The sequence below is a fragment of the Miniopterus natalensis genome, chromosome 20 (assembly GCF_054644295.1).
Source record: "Miniopterus natalensis isolate mMinNat1 chromosome 20, mMinNat1.hap1, whole genome shotgun sequence".
Lineage (NCBI taxonomy): Eukaryota > Metazoa > Chordata > Mammalia > Chiroptera > Miniopteridae > Miniopterus > Miniopterus natalensis.
This window is the reverse complement of record NC_142100.1, coordinates 12,682,743-12,704,450: the sequence shown is the minus strand read 5'-3', so window position 1 is coordinate 12,704,450 and position 21,708 is coordinate 12,682,743. Positions and strand designations below refer to the sequence as shown.

The 21,708-nt window shown below is 58.4% G+C and overlaps 1 protein-coding gene across 1 annotated transcript; it reads left to right on the top strand.

The window, feature by feature from the left end:
- Positions 1–1,126: 1,126 nt before the first annotated feature.
- SCARF2 (scavenger receptor class F member 2) lies at positions 1,127–11,605 on the top strand. Its single transcript, XM_087828756.1, has 11 exons — positions 1,127–1,302; positions 5,786–5,844; positions 5,950–6,051; positions 6,270–6,789; positions 6,900–7,118; positions 7,251–7,379; positions 7,937–8,040; positions 8,117–8,234; positions 8,456–8,571; positions 9,790–9,942; positions 10,698–11,605. Exons 1-11 carry the CDS (start codon positions 1,142–1,144, stop codon positions 11,603–11,605), a joined length of 2,589 nt encoding a protein of 862 aa, XP_087684882.1. The 5' UTR covers positions 1,127–1,141.
- The last annotated feature ends 10,103 nt before the right edge of the window (positions 11,606–21,708 follow it).

Below are 21,708 nucleotides of genomic sequence, written 5' to 3'. Positions count from 1 at the left end.
TTGTTCCATCTTCAGGCCTGCCCAACTACCTTGTTCCATGGGCCCTGGGGTTGGATCTGCCATCCCCCAAAACACCCAGCACCCCTCTGCTTTCCAGGTCCAGAGTTCCTCTTCCTTCCACTCCCCCTAGGCCCTGTTCCTCTCAATCTTGTTTCCCTTCCTCCTTACCTGCTACCCTGCTCCTGACCTGTCACCCCCTGCCCTCCTGATGCAGGAGTTCTCTTCAGCCTAATTCCTCCCTCTGGACTTTTCCCTCCGGTTATCCAGCAACCTTCTCAAGCAGAATCGCTCTCCCAGTCTACCTAGACCCTTTTCAACCCCTGATAAGGATTGCAGGGTCTCTGTCCTGGAGTTTTCCCACCAGCTTCCTAGGCCTTTACTCCCACATTCTGTGGGAGCCCATGGCTGGGCCATTCTACCTTCTGCCATCCCTCCAATCCATCCCTACAGAGATCCCCCGTCCAGGCCTCTGGTCCAGATCGAGTCTCTCAGGCCTCAGGCATCCTGCTCTGTCCACTGCAGGCTTTGCATTAAGCGTGCAGAAGGAGCTGACCACCGAGCTGGGCACCACAGGGCTTCAGGGAGTGAGGGTAGGGGGCCAGTGTAGCAGAGGCGGGCTTGCGGCCTTGACCTGGGTCGTCTGCGGGACACCCTCCCCTGGTCGATTTCAAGGCTCTGGGAGCTAGGCAGGGGCTTTGGTGCGTCGCGCCCTTGTCTCCCATCTCTCTTCCCGCCCTGGGCCTGGCCGCACAGTGAGCTCGCAGGGGTGGCTTCTCCAGAAGATCCGGTGAGGGAAATACGGGGGGACTGGGGATCCCTCGCGCTGGCCCCCGCTGCCCCACCCTCCCCCAACGCTGGGCGGGCCCCCTCCAAGTTCGCCCCAAGTTTGAGAGCAGCCGCGTGGGGGCGGGGGCCGCTCGGAGGGGCGGTGGCGCGGCCGGAGGGTGGGGTCTGGCGCGCGGGGCGGGCGCTGCCGCCTGGCCGGCCGCGGCTGGCCCGGGATCAGGGAGCCGATGTGGAATTTCCTGCCCGGCCCGGCGCCCCTCCTGCCGCCCCCCGCCCGGCCGCGCACTCCGCTTCCGGCCGCTCTCGCTGCGGCCGCACCCGCGCCCGCGCCCGCCCCGCGCCTGCCCCGCGCCGCATGGAGGGCGCAGGGCCCCGGGGGGCCGGGCCGGCGCGGCGCCGGGGAGCCGGGGGGCCGCTGCTGCCGCCCTTGCTGTTGCTGCTGCTCTGGTTGCTGCCGGGCCCCGCGGCGCCCCAGGAGCTGAACCCGCGCGGCCGCAACGTGTGCCGTGCGCCCGGGTAGGAGCCCGGCCTGGCTGGGGGAGGGGGGCCGAGGAGGACGCTCGGGGCCAGGGGAGATGGGATGCCCGGCCGTGAGGGGGGGGCATCCGGGACCTCCCTACGCCAAAAGCGCCGGCCCCTTCAGCCACCCTCGCTGACGCCGGCTCCGCTCCAGGCCGAGACCGGGCGCCGGGCCACGACGGAGCATCCGAGGATACCCCGACGAGAAGTCAGCCGAGGGGAGAACGGAGTGCAGTGGGCGCCAGGAGGGGTGACACACGGTGTCCGAGATTTCAGACCTAGAAAAAGGGACCCTTGGGCCGGGTTGTGAAGGCCGTAGGAAGAAGTGGGGCAGGGCATTCCAAACTGATGCAGTGGTCTGTGCAAAGGCCCGCGGCACGAGTGTGACTCAGTTAGAAAGAGGGAGATGAGGGTCGCGGGAGATGGAGCTGCGCTGCGGGGAGGTAGGAGCCGGGGAGGTCTCCAGGCGGTCGGGACTCGGAAGGACCCGTCTGTTTCTTAGAGCGGGCGCGGTTGGGAGAAGGCTGGTGATAGACGGGAGCACCGAGGAGCCTGCGCTCAGAGTGAACCTGAAGCGGGAATGGAAAGGACCCCCGGCGTGCACCGGGGTCGAGAGGATGTGGACCTCCCGGGTGGGGATACTGGGGCGCCCACGAGGAGCCGGCTGGGGAAGCCAGTGTGGGACAGGCCCTGCCGAAGGGCGGCTGGCCCAGGACCTTGCGCGGAGGGCGAAGATCAGAGGACAGGATGCTAGGATTGGTCACAGGGTTTGGAGGACCTGGGTGGGCCAGTCAGAGGCCACGGCGGGGTCAAGGGCATCTCCGCGCAGGGGCCCGGAGAGGGCGTGTGGGGGTGCCTGGGCGCGTGTGGGGAGGCAGCGTGCGGGCGCGAAGCTGGAGAAGCCGCCGCGGGGATCCCGGCTGGGTCCCGTCGGGGCGCCCTGGGCCGCAGAGCCCAGGGAGGCCGCGTCCGGGGGCTTGGCGGTCGCCCTAGACAAGGGGCTGTGAGGGGGCCGCGCGGGGTTTCCGAGCTTGGATCCCGAGGCGCGCAGACCCCTCCCCGCTGCGAGCCCCGCCTCCGGGGCGGGGGCCGGCCTGGCCCGCCATCTGCTTCGCATCGACGCCGACACAGCCTCCGGGGCCTCCCCGGCCCCAGGAATGCAGGGGTGGTGGCGGGCGGGGCCCTGCTGGAGAGGGGGAGGGCGCGATCGCCGGGGGCCCTGCCTATCTGCCTCTGCAGTTCTTCCCCTGGGGGTCGGTGCTGGGGGAACCGGTGGCAGGCTGGAGCTGTCGGAAGCCTGAGCCTTTCGCTCCCGCTCCCCGTTGCCCTGAGACCTCCCCCTTAGGCGGCCTTTTCTAGTAGCCAAGAGCCTGGGTTTGGGTTTCAGATCCTGTTGCTACTTCTCTCCCCGACCTCTGTGGCCCTGGGCAAGTCGGTTCACCTCTCTGGGCCGGTTTCCGCTTCGGTCAAATGGGATTGGTGGTAGAAAGTCCCTACCTCATGGAGTGGAGGGGGTGACTTCGGTCATGTGCGGAGCTGGTTCATGGGAAGGACAGCTACTTTGGCCACTGCCCACCTGGGGTCTGGGCTACCTCTTGTTATCCCCCCAAGACTCTTACCAGTTTTTCCCTTTCCCCAGAGGTAGGAGGACCAGGGGAAGGGAGCAAACGCCCAGCCAGCAAAATCCCATGCAACTCATGTGTGCCAAGCCTATAGCTGGTGCAGGGATACAACACCCCTGTCCTGGTGGTGGAGGAAGCTTACAGCAAGTCCTTTGACATCTAGCAAGTGCTGGGGAATGCTCTTTCCTTTAGGGTGATCTGGGACACCCACTGAGATGTGATAAGTGGACAGAGGCCCACAGGAGAGGAAGCAGAGCCCTGAGGTGTCTCGGGTGAGGCCCTGAGTGCAGAAGGCCTGCTGGAAGGCCCACGGGGACTGGACAGAGTGAGGGTGGATAACCACAGAGGGGTCTGCCCACTGCTCTGAGGACTTGGATTTTTTGTCTGAGGACCATGGGAATCCCCAAGGGCTTTGCACAGAGGAGGGATGGGATCTGACAAGGGTTGGCTGTCAGGTGACAGAGGAACTGGGGGCAGAAGGCGGAGCCAGTTAGGGAGTCAGGAGAAATCAGGAAGAGCAGGGCTGGGGCAGAGCAGGGGAAAAGCGGCCTGTCCCATCCTAGATCTAGTTTGAGTGGCAGAGCCAATGGATGTGGTGTGTGCTGTGAGAGGGCAGAGTCAGGGGCATCTCTGGGGATTCAGCCTCCCAGCCTGGAAGGACAGGGCTTCCCTGAGATGGGGGGAGGCTAGGAGTTCAGTATTAGGAGGGCCCCCTGGAGGGCTCTGAGACATTGTCAGCGTCTTGATGGGACCCAGTGAGCTTTCAGAGAGGAGAGAAGGGGTGTCCAAGGAGACAGGAGAACTGGCAGGTATGGCAGCCTGAAGCCTGCTCAGGCTGAAGAATGAGCTAAAGTCTTGGCTGAGCTCTTAGTTTGTGCAAATGCTTGAGACATCTTGGCTTAATCTTCCTGCCAAGCCCATGGGCTCCATTCTACAGATAAGGTGCCTACAGCTCAGAGAGGTTAAATTCTATGCCCAAGGTCACACAGCAGGTGGCAGATGCAGGCATTAAATCCAGCTTACTGGGGCCCTAAAACTAAGCTCCTAACCACAGAACCCTGTGGCCAGGCAGAAGGTGGTCTTTGCTCCCAGGACCATCCCAGCAGGACATCTGGCAAGGCTGCCTGCAGGAGGACACCAGCAGAGGCTCTCCTCCCAGAGACTTGGGTTCAGAACTGGCAGAAGAGGGAGAGAGTGACGGACCTACAAACCTGGATCTTCCTTTAGATGGGCACCAGGAGCCCTGGGGAAGGCCTTGGGGAGGGGGAGGTTAAGACAATGAGGGACAGGAGAAGCCAGGCCTTTGTGTCCCCTGTCTTAGGTTTCCAGTTCTATTTGTGGAAAATAACCTGGGCACCATTCCTTCACTGTGAGATTTTTACGGGTCCTGTTCCCCAGGTCCTACATCTTTGGCCCCAGGAAGAGTCAAGCTCTTTGCGTGGGGTGAGGCCGCATCCAGGGTGTGCTGATGTCCTTGAGCTGGGGAATGGTTGGGAGCATCTTCTGAGGGGTGTGATGTGGGGCAGCTGCAGCCTTTCCCTTCCCAGACTGGCCTACTCTCCCAAGGTCCTTAGGGCCCCTCCCAACCTCTTCCCACCACCACATCCAGGTTCAGATCCTTCTGGAGAAGCACACTGTTTTTCTCTAGAATGTGAATGACTGCTGTGCGCCTTTAGGATTTGGATGAAGTTCTTCTAGTTTGTTGTTTTTTAAAAAATATGTCTTTATTGATCTCAGAGAGAGAGAGGGAGAGAGAGAGATAGAAACATCAATGATGAGAGAGCCGTTGATCGGCTGCCTCCTGCACGCCCCTAACTGGGGATCAAGCCCACAATCTGGGCATGTGCCCTGACCAGGAATCGAACTGTGACCTGGATCCTAGGTCCACAGATGCTCAACCGCTGAGCCATGCCCAGCCAGGTAAAGTTCTTGTAGGTTTGATGGTACCCTACGAACCTGTGCCTGAGCATCTGTTCCTTCTAAACCTCCTTTGCCCCCCAAATGTGGTCACACCCCATTTCAGCCATTGTGCACCCTCTCCAGTGGTTATGGCTTCACTCAGGCAGGGCCTCCAAACCTTCCTGCCTACATACCTCATTAGCCCATGTTTTGGATGCTGTACTAACCCAAAATGTGACAATTATAAATTATTTGCCTCCTACTGAGATGACATCATGTACCTTGTAAAGCCAAATAAAATTTAACAAGATTTTAAAAACATATAATAGATGCTTTAATATCTCCTTCCTCTACCTCAAGTCTTGCCCTGGTGCTCTGGAGACCTCACAGTTTTACTTCCTTACTCTTGTGGAGGACTCCCCAGGTGTGCCCTGCCCCTCTAGAAGGCACCTCACCCGAGTGGCCACCTCACTGTGTTCACACTCATCTCACCCAGAGGCTGCATATCTGCCTTGGCACTTAACTTCAACTGGCCATCCACGATGCCATGCTTGAGCAGGTCCCAGAGGTCTAGGGACCTCTCCCCAGCCCCTACCTCACTACTGTCCCTCCTGAAACAGGTAGGGTCTCTTTCTCAAGCCTAGTGGATGGGGGAGGAAGGTACAGGGAGTTAAGTGGGATGGGGAGAATGGGGAGCCTCCTTGTAGAGAGGACTGGGAAGTTCTTAGAAGTTACGTCTTTTGGTGGTCTGCCCTCTGCCACCTCCCAGTATCAGATGCTGGAGGGCTGGAATTTGTGTCTTATTTCCTGAGACTTTCCCAAACCTAGAATCTACAACAGTACCTGGCCCGGATACAAAGCAGGGCCCTGATAACCACCTCCCCAGGGCAGAGAGGACGTTGCAGGGAAGCCCCAGCAAAAGAGGGTATTGGGGCTCAGGCTCCTCTCTCTGCCTGCAGCTCCCAGGAGCCCACATGCTGTGCTGGCTGGAGGCAGCAGGGGGACGAGTGTGGGATCGGTGAGTGGGACATCTTGGGGACCCGGGCAGTGGGTTGGGGTGCGGAGAGGAGGGAACAGCGTGGGGGCTGGGCGCGCTGCAGCTCGGGGCCCCTCTCTTCCGCAGCGGTGTGCGAAGGCAACTCCACATGCTCCGAGAACGAGGTGTGCGTGCGGCCGGGCGAGTGCCGCTGCCGGCATGGCTACTTCGGAGCCAACTGCGACACCAGTGAGCGCGGAGCTCGGGCTCTGGGCAGTGGGGCTGGATACTGGAGAGATGGGCGGGGCCTGGGGGAGGGGCGGGGGCTGATCCGACGACCCGCCGGAGCTTGCGAAGCCGGTTCCCAGAAGCGGGGATGGGGTGGGGCTGGGACCGGGACAGGTTCAGGACGGGTCCCGGCTCCCTCGTGAGTGCCCTGGCCTCCCACTCTCCGCTCGCCCCTGTAGAGTGCCCGCGCCAGTTCTGGGGACCCGACTGTAAGGAGCTGTGTATCTGCCACCCGCATGGGCAGTGCGAGGACGTGACCGGCCAGTGTACGTGTCACGCGCGGCGCTGGGGAGCACGCTGCGAGCACGCGTGCCAGTGCCAGCACGGCGCGTGCCACCCGCGGAGCGGCGCGTGTCGCTGCGAGCCTGGCTGGTGGGGCGCCCAGTGTTCCAGCGCGTGCTACTGCAGCGCCACGTCGCGCTGCGACCCACAGACGGGCGCGTGCCTGTGCCACGCAGGCTGGTGGGGCCGCAGCTGCAACAATCAGTGCGCCTGCAACACGTCGCCTTGCGAGCAGCAGAGCGGCCGCTGCCAGTGCCGTGAGCGAACCTTCGGCGCGCGCTGCGAAAGCTACTGTCAGTGCTTCCACGGCCGCTGCCACCCCGTGGACGGCAGGTGCGCCTGCGAGCCGGGCTACCGCGGCAAGTACTGCCGGGAGCCGTGCCCTGCCGGCTTCTACGGCCTGGGCTGTCGCCGCCGGTAAGCGCGGGCCCCCGGCCCGGGAGGGGCGAGGAGGAAGGGCGGGCCTCCGGAGGGGGCGGGGGTTAGGCGGCTCCGGGTCCCGCCCTAGTCTCCCGCCCCTTCCTCAGATGCGGTCAGTGCAAGGGCCAGCAGCCATGCACCGTGGCGGACGGCCGCTGTCTGACCTGCGAGCCGGGCTGGAACGGCACCAAGTGCGACCAGCCGTGCACCACCGGCTTCTACGGCGAGGGCTGCAGCCACCGCTGCCCGCCCTGTCGCGATGGGCACGCCTGCAACCATGTCACTGGCAAGTGCACGCGCTGCAACGCGGGCTGGATCGGCGACCGGTGAGCAGCCTGTGCGGGAATCGGTCCCAGTCCCGCGGCCCCCCAGCCCCGCCTCCCCCATACTCTCTGTGGTACAGTGGGCTTGGCTTCCTTGGCTCCCACTTCCGCTGACGCTCCTCCCCGCGTTCCCAGGTGCGAGACCAAGTGCAGCAATGGCACTTATGGCGAGGACTGCGCATTCGTGTGCGCCGACTGCGGCAACGGCCACTGCGACTTCCAGTCGGGGAGATGCCTGTGTAGCCCTGGCGTCCACGGGCCCCAGTGAGTCCCCGAGAACCTAAAGGGAGTTGGGGGATACGAACCCGACACAGGGCTCCAGCCAGACCCCAAGTGCTATGTTGGTGGGACCAAGGCTTGACCCTTCAGCTTTGGCCCGCTTACCTTCGCTAAGGAGTGACAACAGGCTCTTTGGGCAACAGGCTCCTGGTGTGGAGCCTGCTCTTTGAGCCTGTGGTCAGTGGCCTCCTAAGGACTGCAGGACTGAGGTGACCCCGAATGGTGTAGAGCGAGCAGGAACCTCCACTGACAGCCAAGGGTCAGATCTGGCAGCCCCTCTTCCCACCCACACAAGAATCAGCCCAAGAGATGGGCACTGCGGCCCGTTGACCACTGGCCGGTCCCCCAGGCCCCTTCCCGTTGGTGTGCACCCACACATTCATTTCTAAAACACTGATCGCTGGGTGGGTGCCGGGAGGTGGAGGTGGGCATCAGTTCCTAGCGAATGGAGCTCCTGAACCGGGGTTGGCCGGCCGCGGGGGCGAGGCAGGGAGGCATCACGGAGGGTCGCTGTGGCCTCCCCTGAGCCTGCGCCTCCGTAGCTGTAACCTGACGTGCCCGCCGGGGCTCCACGGCGTGGATTGCGCCCAGGCTTGCAGCTGCCACGAAGACTCGTGCGACCCGGTCACTGGCGCCTGCCGCCTGGGTGAGTTGGGGATCGGGGAGTCCGGCTGAGGTATGCAGGGGATGCCGGCACCCTCGCTGAACCTAACACTCCACAGAGACCAACCAGCGCAAGGGCGTGATGGGTGCGGGCGCACTGCTCGCCCTGCTCCTGGGTCTGCTGCTCTCGCTGCTCGGCTGTTGCTGCGCTTGTCGCGGCAAGGACCCCGCGCGCAGGTGAGGCCCCACAGGTCCGGCTCTCCCCTGGGCTCCGGGCCCACCCTGTCACTGGCGCTGGGGGACCTTTCCCCACCAGCCCCGCCCTGGAGCGTGGCCCTGCCCTCTCTTTTGCTCAGGCCCCTCCCTTTCTGCTAAGGCTCTGCGGGAGACGGGACCTCCCTCTCCAGGCCCCTCCCCTCCCAGGCCCCGCCCCTCACCCAGGCCCCCGCCCCCCGCAGGGAGCTCTCCCTTGGCAGGAAAAAGGCGCCACAACGACTGTGCGGGCGGTTCAGCCGCATCAGCATGAAGCTGCCCCGGATCCCGCTCCGCAGGCAGAAGCTACCCAAGGTCGTAGGTAAAGATGCCGGCGCAGGGTCTCTGGGGGAACTCCTCGTCACGCAAGAGGCTGCTGGGAAATGGGTGTGAAAGTGTTGGTGCGGGGCAAATGCTGGGCCTTGAATGTTGGTGGGAGTGGGAGTGGAGAGGTTCGGCCTCAGGGGAGAGAGGGGATGCTGACACCGGCGAGCCCGGGGAGGAAGGTAGGAGGCCTAGGTGTGCAGGCAGGTGTGGGGCGTGTGTGGGAGGCCCTGGGCCCTGATTCTGTGTGAATGATTGTATCTGGGGTGCGGTGAAGGTGTGTGGACATCTAGGTCGGATAGGACCCCCCCCCCCCCCCAGTCTGTAGGAGGATAGCTAAGGCCTGGTGTGTTCACCTGGAGTTGCAGGTCAACTGTGGGGCACCTGTGCAAGGGAATTGCTGGCACCAGTTGACAGGAGGGCAGTCCTGCCTGGACTTCCTGCATTGCCCTGGAGCCTCCACCATACCAGAGGACGGGGGGGTGGGGGGGTGGGGGGTGCGTGCATGTGTGTGTGTGTGTGTTCTACTTCTCTCCATCTGCATTGACATACCAGGGTGGACTCTCTCTCTCTCTCCCACTTGTTTTCAAAGATGAGAGTGGAGAGGGAGACTCAGTCTTCTGGGAGGTAAAGGAAACAGCTGAGAAACCCCTTGTCCCACCCAGCAGAGTGAGATCTTTGGACACAGGTGTAGGGGACAGGTCCCACAACCCATCTGTGAAATGGGGGACAGCCAGCCAGCCTGTGGGATTCCTCCATTGCAGGGTCTGCATCTGTGGGGGCCATGCCTGGGGGTGCAGCCTGCTGAGATGGACTGAGCCAAAGGCAGCCTTGTACATTTGGGCTAAAAAAATGCTCCAAAGCTCCCTGTGTCCCATGAGGCAGGTTCTGAAGCCTGGCTTGGAGAAGACTCTGGCGGCCTGTCCCAGCCAGGTGTTCTCTCCTGCCTTATCTCTTTTCCCCACACTTCAGCCCAAACTTTTTCAGCTTTCCGGCTGCACACACTAGTTTTGCCCCTTTGAATATGTTCACTTTTCCTGGTTCACCACTACCCATTCTCCAGTCCTGGCCTAGTGTCACTGCCTGTTGAATTGCCGGTCCCACCCACAGTCTTAGGGTAGTGCTGGTGCTCCGTCATTTATGGCAGGAGGGCTATGGAAGGTGCAGGCTGGGGCAGGGCAGGGCCCCTGGCAGTTGTACCTCCTTCCTTCCCCAGTGGCCCATCACGACCTGGACAACACACTCAACTGCAGCTTCCTGGAGCCACCATCAGGGCTGGAGCAACCCTCACCATCATGGTCCTCACGGGCCTCTTTCTCTTCCTTTGACACCACGGACGAAGGCCCCGTGTACTGTGTGCCCCATGAGGGTGAGTACATGCTGCTTAAGCCTTGTGCCAGCCCCATGAAATGTTCCGGTTTAAAAGATCTCTATGCTCTGGAGTGTAGGCAGCATGGAGAGGGTGTGGTGATGCTGTTAACTGGGGGGCTGGACTCCCAGCTGAGGCTGCAGAGTGGGGGTTCTGTGCTGTCCAATGGGGAGGGTCTGGGGAGGTGGGTGGGCTCTCCTTTCTCTAACCACAGCCCAGGTTCATTCCTGGGGTACAGACCAGGCAGAGGGAAGGTTCTGACCCTGAGTAGGAAGTGGCAGAGTTGACAGGAGAGGTCTACAGGATATGGGTACACACCTGTGCCCACAAGCAGTAGAGAAGGAGCCTGACTGGCTAAGATTCTGGCTTCTTTCCTTCCCAGGCCATGCGCCTGGCCTGAGCCTCAGAAGCCCTATCTCTTAAAGAAGGGTAATTAATTCCCTTGCAGGTGTCAAAGGGTTACTTTTGATGACGGTGGCCTCCCGGCTGGGGATGGTGGTGGGGGAGGGGTTCGAGGCCGGGCTGAGGTTGGTTGGGGCTTTCCCTGGGAATGTGCTTTCCACCCCCCAGCACTCAGCCACAGCTCTGGGGCTAATGGGGCTCTGGATTTGTGGTTAATGCTGTAGATGCGCCAGCGAGGGCAGGAGGAGGGAGGGAGGGAGGGGGAGGGAGGAGGAAAGGTGAAGGGTTTCTACTGGAGCTAGACGGCCCGCGCACTTTCTGTTTGCGGTGACCATCGGCTCTTCCTTTGTCAGAGGCGGCGACTGAGAGCCGAGACCCTGAAGTTCCCGCTGCCCCTGCAGAGGCGCAGGCTTCATCCCCGGCGCTGGTGACCCCGCTGGCGTCGTCAGAGGAGGCGACGCCCCTCCCCGCGTCCTCTGACAGCGAGCGGTCCGCGTCGAGCGTGGACGGGCCTAGCGGGGCGCTGTATGCACGCGTGGCCCGGCGAGAGGCCCGGCCGGCCCGGGCCCCGGGAGAGGCTGGAGGCCTGTCGCTTTCGCCATCGCCAGAGCGCAAGAAACCGCCGCCACCCGACCCCGCCACCAAGCCCAAGGTGTCTTGGATCCACAGCAAGCACGGCGCCGCTGGCGCTGCCCGTGCGCCTTCACCACCACTCCTGGGCCTTGAGGTGGCGCCCAGCCCCAGCAAGAGGAAACGGACGCCCAGCGACACATCCCCTCGGCCAGAGGTGCCCAGCAGCCCCCGGACCCAGGACCCGACGCCACGGCCCCCGGGGCTGGCCGAGGAGGAGCCAGCCCTCGCCGCGCCCTCACCACCTCGAGCTCGGGCGCGGGGCCGCGGCCCTGGCTTCTCGGAGCCCACGGACACCAGCGGTCCCCCGCGCAGCGCGCCCGAGGCCGCTTCCATGCTGGCCGCCGAGCTGCGCGACAAGACTCGCAGCCTGAGCCGCGCCGAGGGGACCGCGGGCACACAGGGTCCCCGGGAGAAGCCGGCGCCGCCGCAGAAGGCCAAGCGCTCCGTGCTGCCCTCGTCGCCCGCCTGCACGCCCCCCGCGCCGGAGGCCCCAGGTCCCGATAAGGCGGTGGCCGGCGCCCCCGTGCCCGACACGCCCCGGAAGAAGACTCCCATCCAGAAGCCACCTCGCAAGAAGAGCCGGGAAGCGGCGGGCGAGCTGGGCCGGGCGGGCGCGCCCACCCTGTAGCCGCCGGCGGCCCGGCCGCGCCCGCAGCTTACGCGGCTTCGCAGCGCTGCTTGCCACGCCGAGCCCGCGCCGCCCGGCGTCTCCCGCGGCGGCCTCGCGGGAGCCGAAGCCTCGCGGGAACGGAGGGAGCCTGCGTCTCATTGGCGCAGACCCCTGGCGGCGGCTCCCATTGGTCAAGGCCCGACCGGCGCTTAGCTGGCGACTCCCTTCGCATTGGCCGAGTTCCGTAAGCTCAGGCCCGCCCGGGTCTCCGAGGCCCGACCCCGGGTTCTGCCCGGAGACCCCTCCCGCTGGCCCCGCGTGCCCTGGGCTGGCCTGCCTGCTCCCGGCCGAGGCCAGAAGCACTTCTGCCCCGTCTGCCTCTCGCTGCCAGGGCCTGGCGCCTCTGGCTGGAGGCTCCTTTCCTTTACTGCAGCCCCAGGCTATTTCCCCTGGCTGGGCTCCGGGGTATCTCGGCGACCTGAGCCTGGGGAGGAGGGCTGGTCTCTGCTCCCCAGGAGTCTCAGCACCCGGGGCTCAATTCCTCCCACCCGCCCCTCCCTGCTCCCCCTGCCCCAGCCCTCCCAGCCTTGGCCCCTTAGCTGTCAGCTGGTTTTGATGGCCTCCCACCGCACCACACACTGCTGGGAATCCCAGGGGCACTCCAGTAGCCTGAGGAGACATATTTATAGGCCCCCAACCGGGCTGCTCCCACCTCATCCGGGTGCCCCAGGATGGGCTCCTCCCGGCAGGGGCTTGGCCAAAGCTTTCTTAATAAAGTGCCTTTCTCCCCTCTGTGCCCTGACTGTTTCCTATCTGTGGAGGCACCCCCCCCCCAAATTGTGTGTTACCTCTTCCAGGGGGCACTCATCCCCCCTGGATCCCTCAACCTAAGCAGAGCCTGGGAGTCCAAGTGTGGGTCTCCCACGGCCACATTGGAAGAGGGTTGTGTCCATCTGCCCATCATTCGTTTATCTAGTTAATTTCGCACCCACCTTGGCCCACCCGGTCCTGGACTGGCTGCCCAGCATGGAGAATGGGTCGGAACAAATCGAGTGGAGTCCTTCGACTATGAGGAGTGGGTGGGTGGGGCTGCATCTGACCTGTGCTTTCCCCGCTGGCCACTGTTGTTAAACTTGGGGGCTCCTAGCTGTTTGGTGTGGGTAGTAGGTCAGGTCAGAGGCTGGGGCCAGGGGGCAGTGGGCCACGGGCACAGCCTCCAGCCTGGCCTCATTTGGCACAAACAAGACTGCCTGGCACTGCACAGAGCCCCGCTGTCCGCCTCAATGGGCTCCTTGTCCTCGGCCGGAAGCTCTCACCCGCCAGTCCTCGGGTGGTGGGGGTAGAGGGAGGGAAGTGGGCCTGGCTCAGAGCCCTGGCTGGCCTCCAAGGCAGCCCCCTACTCTGGCCTGGCCTATCTCACAGTTTGTCCCCCAGTGTCCACTGCTCTGGCCTTCGGGCAGGCCTCCCAAGTGACCTTCCTGAGCCATATTTTTCTGTGGTGCCCACTGTCCTCCATTTATCTGGGCTCCTATCTCCCTGCCTCTGCCTAGTGGGCCTCTTCCCCATCTTTTGATGCCTAGCACTTTTGATCAGGAGATTCTGCCAGGGTTCTCCAAACATCTCCCACCCCCAACCTGCAGACCATGGCACCACATGAGTCTGACCAATGCTGGCACCTCAGGGATCTCACCTGGCAACTCTCTGGCCTTCTGGCAGGATACCACATTGAGGTCAACTTCAGTGACCCATACAGGGACATCTGAGTGGAGATGGCCTCATGCCACGGATGGGACATCTGGCAGGGCCTGCATGAACACAGTCCCTGCTTCTGGCCTGTTTAGGCAGCACATGAGCTCCATATCTCCAGGACACGCTGCTTCCCTCGGGCCAGCTGGGTATCTTCACATCCACGGCCCTGCGGCTGGCTGGCCTCTGATTCATCTGTGCTTGAGGCCATGCTAGCTGCTGGGACTGAGAACACTGGTTCAAAGTCTGCCAGGAGGGACAGATGCCTAGCTGGGCCCAGTGAGGGCAGGGCAGTGACTGAGGGGGTGGGGGTGGGCAGTGCAGTGGCTCAGGCCACACTCTTACTGTACCCCCCCTCCAGCACCACCACTCATCACACTGTGCCTCCTGACCCCTCACCCCTAGTTACCTCTAACTCTCCCTCTACCCTCAGCCTGGACTAGTAGTGGTCACATCAACTAGGCCTTTCCTGGGATCTCTCCTCCCTCTGCTCTGGGAGACTTCCAGATGTCCCAGTGTCCCAGATCCCAACCATCAGGAACCCCTCTGTGTGGGTGCCTCCCAGAAGATAAGGGACATTTCCTGAACTTTCAGCTGCCAACCTTTGCTGTTTGCCTCTGTGTGGGTCAGATGCTGTGGCCTGGAGGCCAAGCAGGACCTAGGCTAAGAAGACCAGGATGATCCTGGTGGCCATCTGGGTTAGGACCTGCTGGGACCCCTCAAAACCCCCCTGTCCCACATGCACTCCCTCCCCACCCCCTCGGGCCTGCAGCAGTGCCAGCTCCCAGTGCAGGCGCCACAGAAGAGAACCGCGGCTGCTGGAACCTCTGTTGCCATGGGGACCGGGACCACAGGACCCACATCTGGTAGCGATTGAGGAGGAAAAATTATGAGTCGTGGAAAACGCAAATATTTTTTGTAGCAGAGCACAAAGGAGCGGGAGGAATGTGGGACTGGAGAAGGCCTGAGCCCGGCCAGGTTCCAAACAGGAACACAGCACACACACACAGTTACACACACACGCACCGCCAGACTCACAGAAACTCTGAAAGAGACACCGCAACACAGTAACATGCCACCAGCTCCACAGAAACACCGAGACTGACACACTCACTACAACATATACCCACACACACAACCAGACCCAAAGAAACACTCCCTCTCTGCCACAAACACACAATCCACCACACACAGAAACACCCACCAACACATCCTGCAACTCTGCACACACGCACCAAAAGGACCGAACACCAGGAGAGATGTGCGCTGCAGTGAACACACATGTACAGCCGGCCCACAGGAGGAGGAGGCATTCTCATCCCACAAGACACACACAGCCCAGATGATGGATGCACAGAAGAGAAGAAACACAAAGACAGACACACAAAGAAGCACACACATCCCAGGACAAACAGAAACAGGAACAGATAGCCCGCCTGCAACAGCCACGCATAGCCCACCAGACCCAGCTAAATGCCGAGACAGGCCCTCACCCTGACACGCACACGCACACACACCGCACACTCCACTAGAAACACAGAGGAGTTCTACGCGTGCCCTGCACATGCGCAGGCGCACCTCCAGACATGCAGAGCAGCAAGACAGACACCCACGGTGGAAGCACACACGCAACCCACCGAGCACTCAGAAGCTGACGGTACTGAGATTTCCCTGAGCCCGTGCTCAGGAGAAGCGGTGATGGTTGAGTGACCCTGCACGCTCTGGGCTGAGACCCCGCTGGGCTGACGGCCACCTGGCCCCCGCTCTTCCGTAGGACGCCCTTGTTTACCTGTCTCTAGAGAAACCCAAGCCCTTCCTTTCCTTGCAGACATTCCTAGTTAGTGAACTTTCTTCCTGTTGCTGTAGTCTGAATAAAATCACCTCCCTAAATGTCTGCCTTGTTTCCCCCATGGTTCTGGGGCCCCCACTTGGCATGGACTGAATGTTGCCTCTGGGTCCCCATTCATTCCCTCTAGGTAGTGGGCCCCTGGCAGGCCTCCTGTGCGACTCCTGACTGTGGGCCTGGGCCCCCCAGGCGGCCCCACTCTGGTCCTGCGCTCCGGGCTCTCGTTCATCATTACACGGTTAGAATAGGATTTTCATTCTTTTCTGAGGACTTGTTGATTTTTGGTACCAGGCTTTCTCGGTTTCGTGATCTGACTGATTGGTCGTGTATCTGTTAGTCTTGTTTGTTTGTTTGTCTGTTTTGAACTTGAGTCTGTTAAGAGTTTATATCTGCTGGGAAAAAGATGATTTGGAGACTTGGCCAGGGAGTGAAAAGAGTTGTGCTGTTAGAAAGTTTCCCTAAGAGCTGTCAGAGGGGCTGTAATATGAACAGGTAAGCGAGTGGGTGCTTGTGACTTGTCCGACGGTTGGTTCACTTTGGTGAAGCTCCTGGGAGGGCAGTGGTATAAGGGTTGGGGTTAGGAGAGCGGAGGTCTGCGAAGCTGAGAGCCAGGCTTAAAAGACAGGTGAGCGTGGGGCCCACGAGGAGGAAGAGGAGGGTGAGTGGGAGAGGAAGAGAAAGTCTAGGTGGAGGTGACATCTGATGGGGTGCAGTGGGGCGTGGACCGGGGATGATCGCACCTGGGACCATCATCAGGGACAGTCCATCTTCTGGTGAGATCCAGGTGCAGGGCTGAGGTCACCCGGTTTAGTCAAGAAGTTGGTTAGTTCTACAATAGCTAATATGTGGAAGCAACCCAGCGTCCCTTAACCAGAATGTAGTACATCCATACAATGGAATATTATGCAGCCTTAAAAAGGAAGGAAATTCCGCCCTGGCCAGTGTGTGGCTTAGTTGCTCGGATGTTGTCCTGTGCACCAAAGTGTTGCCAGTTTCATTCCCAGTCAGGGCACATGCCCAGGTTGTGGGTTCGGTCCCCGGTCAGGGTGCGTATGGGAGGCAACCAATTGATGTGTCTCTCTTAGAGAGGTGTTTCTCTCCCTCCCTCTCCCTTCCTCTTTCTCTAAGGAAATCAATAAAAAACTGAAAAAAAAAAAAAAAAGAAAATTCTGACACATGCTACAACATGGATGAACCTTGAGGATATTATGCTAAATAAAACAATTACGTTACAAATGGATATTGTATGATCCCACTTATATGAGATACTGAAAGTAGTCAAAATCATAGAGACAGAAAGTAGGATGGTGGTTGCCAGGGGCTGGGGGGAGGGGAGGACGGGCCGCAGTCCTTTCAGTTTTACAAAGTGAAAGACGTTATGGGGATAGATGTTGTGATGGCTGCACAGGAGCATGAACGCATTTACTACCACTGAACTGCACACTTAAAATGGCTAAGATGGTAAATTTTCTGCTACGTGTAGTTTAACACAACTACAACAACAAAAAGAAGTTGGTTAGAGGGAGGTCAGTAGCCACATTCGGTCTGTAATGACCTTGGGCTGACTACTGGACCTGGAGGCAGTCCCGGGTCCAGGAGTCATGGAAATGTAGTCTGTAGTCGTGGAGTGACAGCGAGGGGCACGGGGGCAATAGAGAAGGTCACTGTAGGGGATTTGATCTTCCCAACGGTGCCTGTTGTATACATCCTCATGTGAGACATTCCAGTGGCTTGTTTTTCCCACTTCAAATTAAATGTTAAATGTTCAACCTATTTGTGAAAGTGAGTAGTCAGATATTAACGAAAATGTCAATTGATATGCCTGAGAGTATTATTGGTAGGGCTCAACGGATTCGATTTAACAGTAATTTCTTGCAATTATAGAACTTTTAGTCAGGAGTTCAAGGATGCCTGAAATTATGTAAAATCAGATGCTCAGCTTTTTGGCCTTCCAAGGCCAAGGTCAAAGCTAAGTGGCAGAATACAGTTTAATAGGACGACAGAGAACAAACTTTAGCCCTTCAGTTTTCATTATACCATAATGAAAGTTCATATTTTCTCTGTCAATTTTTTTTGAAAGTGTTCTCCTTTTCACCTTCATTTACTTTATTTTAAAAAAAATAGATTTCATTTTTTTAGAACAGTTTTTGGTTCATAGCAAAATTGAACAGAAAGTACAGAGGGGCCCCATATACTCCCTGCCTCCCATCACAGCTTCCCCCACTATCAACATCCCCCGGTAAGTGGGACATTTGTTATAATCGATGAACCCACAGTGACACATGATAATCACCCAAAATCCATAGTTTACCTTAGGGTGCACTCTTGGCGTTGTACATTCTGTGGGTTTGGACAAGTGTGTAATGAAATGTGTCCACCATTATAGTATCGTACAGACCAGTTTCACTGCCCTGAAAATCCTCTCTGCTGAATATTCATCCCTCCTTTCCCACTAACCCCTGGCAACCACTGATCTTTTTACTGTCCCCATAGTTTTGCATTTTTCAGAATGTCATATAGTTGGAATCATACAATATGTAGGTTTTTCAGATTGGCTTAATTCACTTAGTAATACGCACTTAGGCTTCTTCCATGTCTTTTCATGGCTTGAGAGCTCATTTCTTTTTTCTTTTTTTAATATGTCTTTATTGATTTCAGAGAGAGGAAGGGAGAGGAGGAGAGAGTGAGAAACATCAATGATGAGAGGGTCATCAATGGGCTGTTTCCTGCACGCCCCCTATTGGGGATCGAGCCCAAAACCCGGGCGTGTGCCCTGACCGGGATAGAACTGCCATCACCTGGATCCTAGGTCGATGCTCAGCTGCTGAGCCACGCGGGCAGGGCGGTAGCTCGTAGCTCATTTCTTTTTAGCACTGAGTAACATTCCGTTGTCGCGATGTACCACAGTTCACTATCCACTCACCTCCTGGACACCTTGGTTACTTCCAGTGGCTTTTTATTAATGGTCTGACATGCGTTTTGAGAGATGAGGTGTGAGCATGGATGACCAGTCCTAACAGTGGGCATTCTGAGTCATGTGCTGCCTTCTGGGGCGGGCTCCCTGGTGTATTTAGAAGAGTCTGCAGAGCTGCCTTCTACGCCGCGGAGCAGTTTGCCCCCCAGGTAGGAGTGGGACAATGGTGCCATCTAGTGGTTAGCTGTGGCAGCACAGCGAAAGCCCGAATCAGCATGGACGGCAGCCCAGCTGAGACAGGCTCTCCTGTTGTCAATACATAATTTAAAAAAATCACAACGTGCCCTAGCTGGTTTGGCTCAGTGGTTAGAGTGTTGGCCCGCAGACTGAAGGGCCCCGGGTTTGATCCCACCCAAGGGTGTATACCTCGGTTGCAGGTTCAATCCCCGGCCCCGCTCAGGGCTTGCGAAGCAGCCAATCAATGAGTCTCTCTCACATTGATGTTTCTCTCTCTCCCTCTCCCTCTCTCTCTCTTCCTTCCACTCTCTCTGAAAAGCAGTGGGAAAAAATATCCGCAGGTGAAGAGTAAAAAAAAACAAGTCACAATGTCCCAATAAGGGGTGAATTGAAATAATGTCAGATTTTGTTTTTGATGTTTGATCACTGAGAGTGGTCAAGTCCTACTTTCCTTCTGCCTCACAAGGCACTCCCATTGCACCTGTGGAACTTCAAACCTGGGACCCCAGCCCTCATCTGAGAATGTGTCCTAATCCCACCCCAGGCCAGTATGAAGGCCTGACAGGAGCCGCTTTTGTCCACCTGCTCTTCTCACTGAGTCCCTTGTGTGATTAACAAGCTTCTTTCAGATATTCTTGTTGCGTGGAATGTCATCAGAACCGAGTCCATCGCATTTTCATGGGTGACCACAAAACAATTGCCAAACACTTGGGGTGGTCCAGGCTGGGACTGCCGTCTTCTGAGATCTTTCTTTTCTTGCTCTTGCTCACGGAGTAGGAGCCTCGGCTTGTGGTGAGTGAATTGGTCCCCCGCTTCCTGGATGAGCTTGCCTGTCGCACTGAGCTGTGTTCCACCCTCTGGTCCCTCCTGAGCCTGTTATGAATTTACCAGCTGAGTCACTTGATTGGGGCCTCCCTGATCAGCATAATGCTTCAGGGGAAGGTCTCAGTCTGTGAGTGCTGGTTGTGTGTCTCAACCGGGAGTGATCTCCATTCTATAGGGCCCTCAGGGGAAAGCTGATACCCTGTGCAACACAGGACCATTGGGTGGTGGCTGTGTGGTGTGAAGACCACCAGCAGCCAGGTAACATGCTCAGGTCCATACTTAAGAAGAGATGGCTCATTGGGCCCCTCCGAGGCCTAAGGCCTTTGCAGTTGCTGCTGCCCCCCAAGCCTGTGCTATTTCAAGATTCTAATTCTCAGCATAAGTAAAAATGTGCAAGGTGTCTGGTGGCACCAATACTTAGAAAAAAATGGCCCTAAATGTTTTCCACTGGGCCCTCCTCAAGGGCAGAGGGCACATGGGCAGGAAATGACTCAGCAGGACTGGGTTGCTCAAACCCCACACATTCCTAAGGCAGGCCTGCTTTTAAGTCACCTTTGAGCTTCTGGATTGTTCTACCGGCAAGAACGTTTTTGTGCCTGAGGCCTGTGCAGATTTGAATCTGTATCCTTTCAGGGTAATAGACTGTACCTGTTTCTGAGTCCCGTGAGTCCTAGTGAATCATCAAGCCTGAGGTGGTTTGGGGACCCTGATGCACTATAAGGTGATGGGGATCACTACAAGCCAGACCAGTGGTGACTATGGGTCCTCTGCCGTGCTGCTGCAGATAAACATGCTAAAGGAAGCGTTAGATGGGCCATGTACAGAAACCCAGGTGCAGAAACTCACCAGGGCAGGAAGCCCCTGATGCCTAGCAAGGGGCAAAACTGGGAACACAGCCCTGGCCAGTTTGGCTCAGTGGTTAGAGCATCAGCCCATGGACTGAAGCGTCCTGGGTTTGATTCCGGCCAAGGGCGCCTACCCTGGTTGCAGGCTCATCCCCCGCCCTGGACATGCGTGGGAGGCAGCCAATCGATGTGTCTCTCTCACATGGATGTTGCTCTCTCTCTCTGAAAAGCAATGGAAAAAATATCCTCCAGTGAGGATTAAAAAACAACAAACAGACAAAAAAACTGGAAAAACAAGAACTTTGTCCCCAGGGTAACCTTTCCTCCCCCCACATATTGCTGGTCATGCTAGCAGTTTAGACCCCCTACACATTTCTTCCCTAAAGATAACATTTAGGTCTCAGTTTTGTTTCAGCTGCAGGCCCAGAAAAGCAGCAAAACTAGACAAGCGGCACCATGGCTGCCTCAGGACCAGCTCCACTGACTAATGACCCCCTGCCCGGCACCGACCCCCCCCATCAGTAGAGACTATGATCCTGAAAGAGCGCACCTGGAGAGCTCATGAATATCCTATTGAGACCCTCCCCTGAGACCTCCCCTAAGATCTCCACCTGCAAGAAAGAGCTAAATATGCTCAGCTGGTGTGGCTCAGCAGTTGAGCGTCGACCTAGGATCCAGGAGATCAAGGTTTGATTCCTGGTCGGGGCACATGCCCAGGGCTATGGGCTCGGTCCCCAGTAGGGGACAAGCAGGAGGCAGCCAATCAATGACTCTCTCATCATTGATGTTTTTCTCTCTCTCTCTCCCTCTCCCTTCCTCTCTCTCTGAAATCAATAAAAATATATTTTTAAAAAAAGAGAGAGAAACATGCTCAGGCAAGACCCAGAGCCATCTCCTCCCCCCTTCTTCCCTCCGAGGGGACCCCACAAGTCTTGCAACCAGGGGAGCAGTGGGCAGCAGCAGCCAGTCCTGGGCTCGCCCCCTGAGGCCCCCTCCTCTCTCCGAGTTCCTAGCGAGCCAAAGCAGCCTGGCCTCGGCTCTCCTGTTGCTGCATCTGTGCTCTTCCTGGTCTCACTGTCCCAAGTATACTTTTGCTGCCATCATGGATTCAGTGCTGTGTAGCCCTTCCCTTTAGTATTCCCCCCATTCCCTTTCCTTAAATAAATTCAATTTTCCTTTATTCACCATCTGAGATGGTATCTAGCCTGCCCACGCACCACCAACCTGAACCTTTCAGACAGGAAAAACTCGTTCGGGAGCAAGTATCATAGGAAGAGAGGAAGAGTGACAGGCCCTGTATGTTACTGGTCAAAGTGGAAATTGCTTATTGTACTGATTACAAGAGCAGTAAGTATCTGTCGTTTCCATGATTCAGAGATGAAGTCAGTCCTAACCCATCATCTAGAAAGCAACAGCATCTAGTGCATTTCCTCGCGGGTGCCCCATATAAGGGGATCCTCCCGGCCACCATGCCATGTTCTGGGGGAGGCCTCCCACCTCATTTATTTTATTTTTTGAGTAAGCAGGAGGACAATCCTATTGATGAAGCCCCACGTCTAAGGAGTTGGCTTCACCCTTCCGCCTGGGTACAGTCACAGGTGATTTATTTTCAGGCCAAGCCAGAGTGAAATCTTGGGTTCACTGTTGGGCAGTTCTGCTTTTTGCACCCCAAGCTCTAGGAAAGACAGTCCACACGAGTAAACAATGC

Bases quoted from the DNA above. Each gene is read 5' to 3' on its own strand.
- SCARF2 (XM_087828756.1), top strand. From the start codon at position 1,142: ATGGAGGGCGCAGGGCCCCGGGGGGCCGGGCCGGCGCGGCGCCGGGGA. The intron at 7,119-7,250 runs GTGAGCAGCCTG...CCGCGTTCCCAG, and splicing joins GCGGGCTGGATCGGCGACCG to GTGCGAGACCAAGTGCAGCA. The intron at 7,380-7,936 runs GTGAGTCCCCGA...GCGCCTCCGTAG, and splicing joins CCTGGCGTCCACGGGCCCCA to CTGTAACCTGACGTGCCCGC.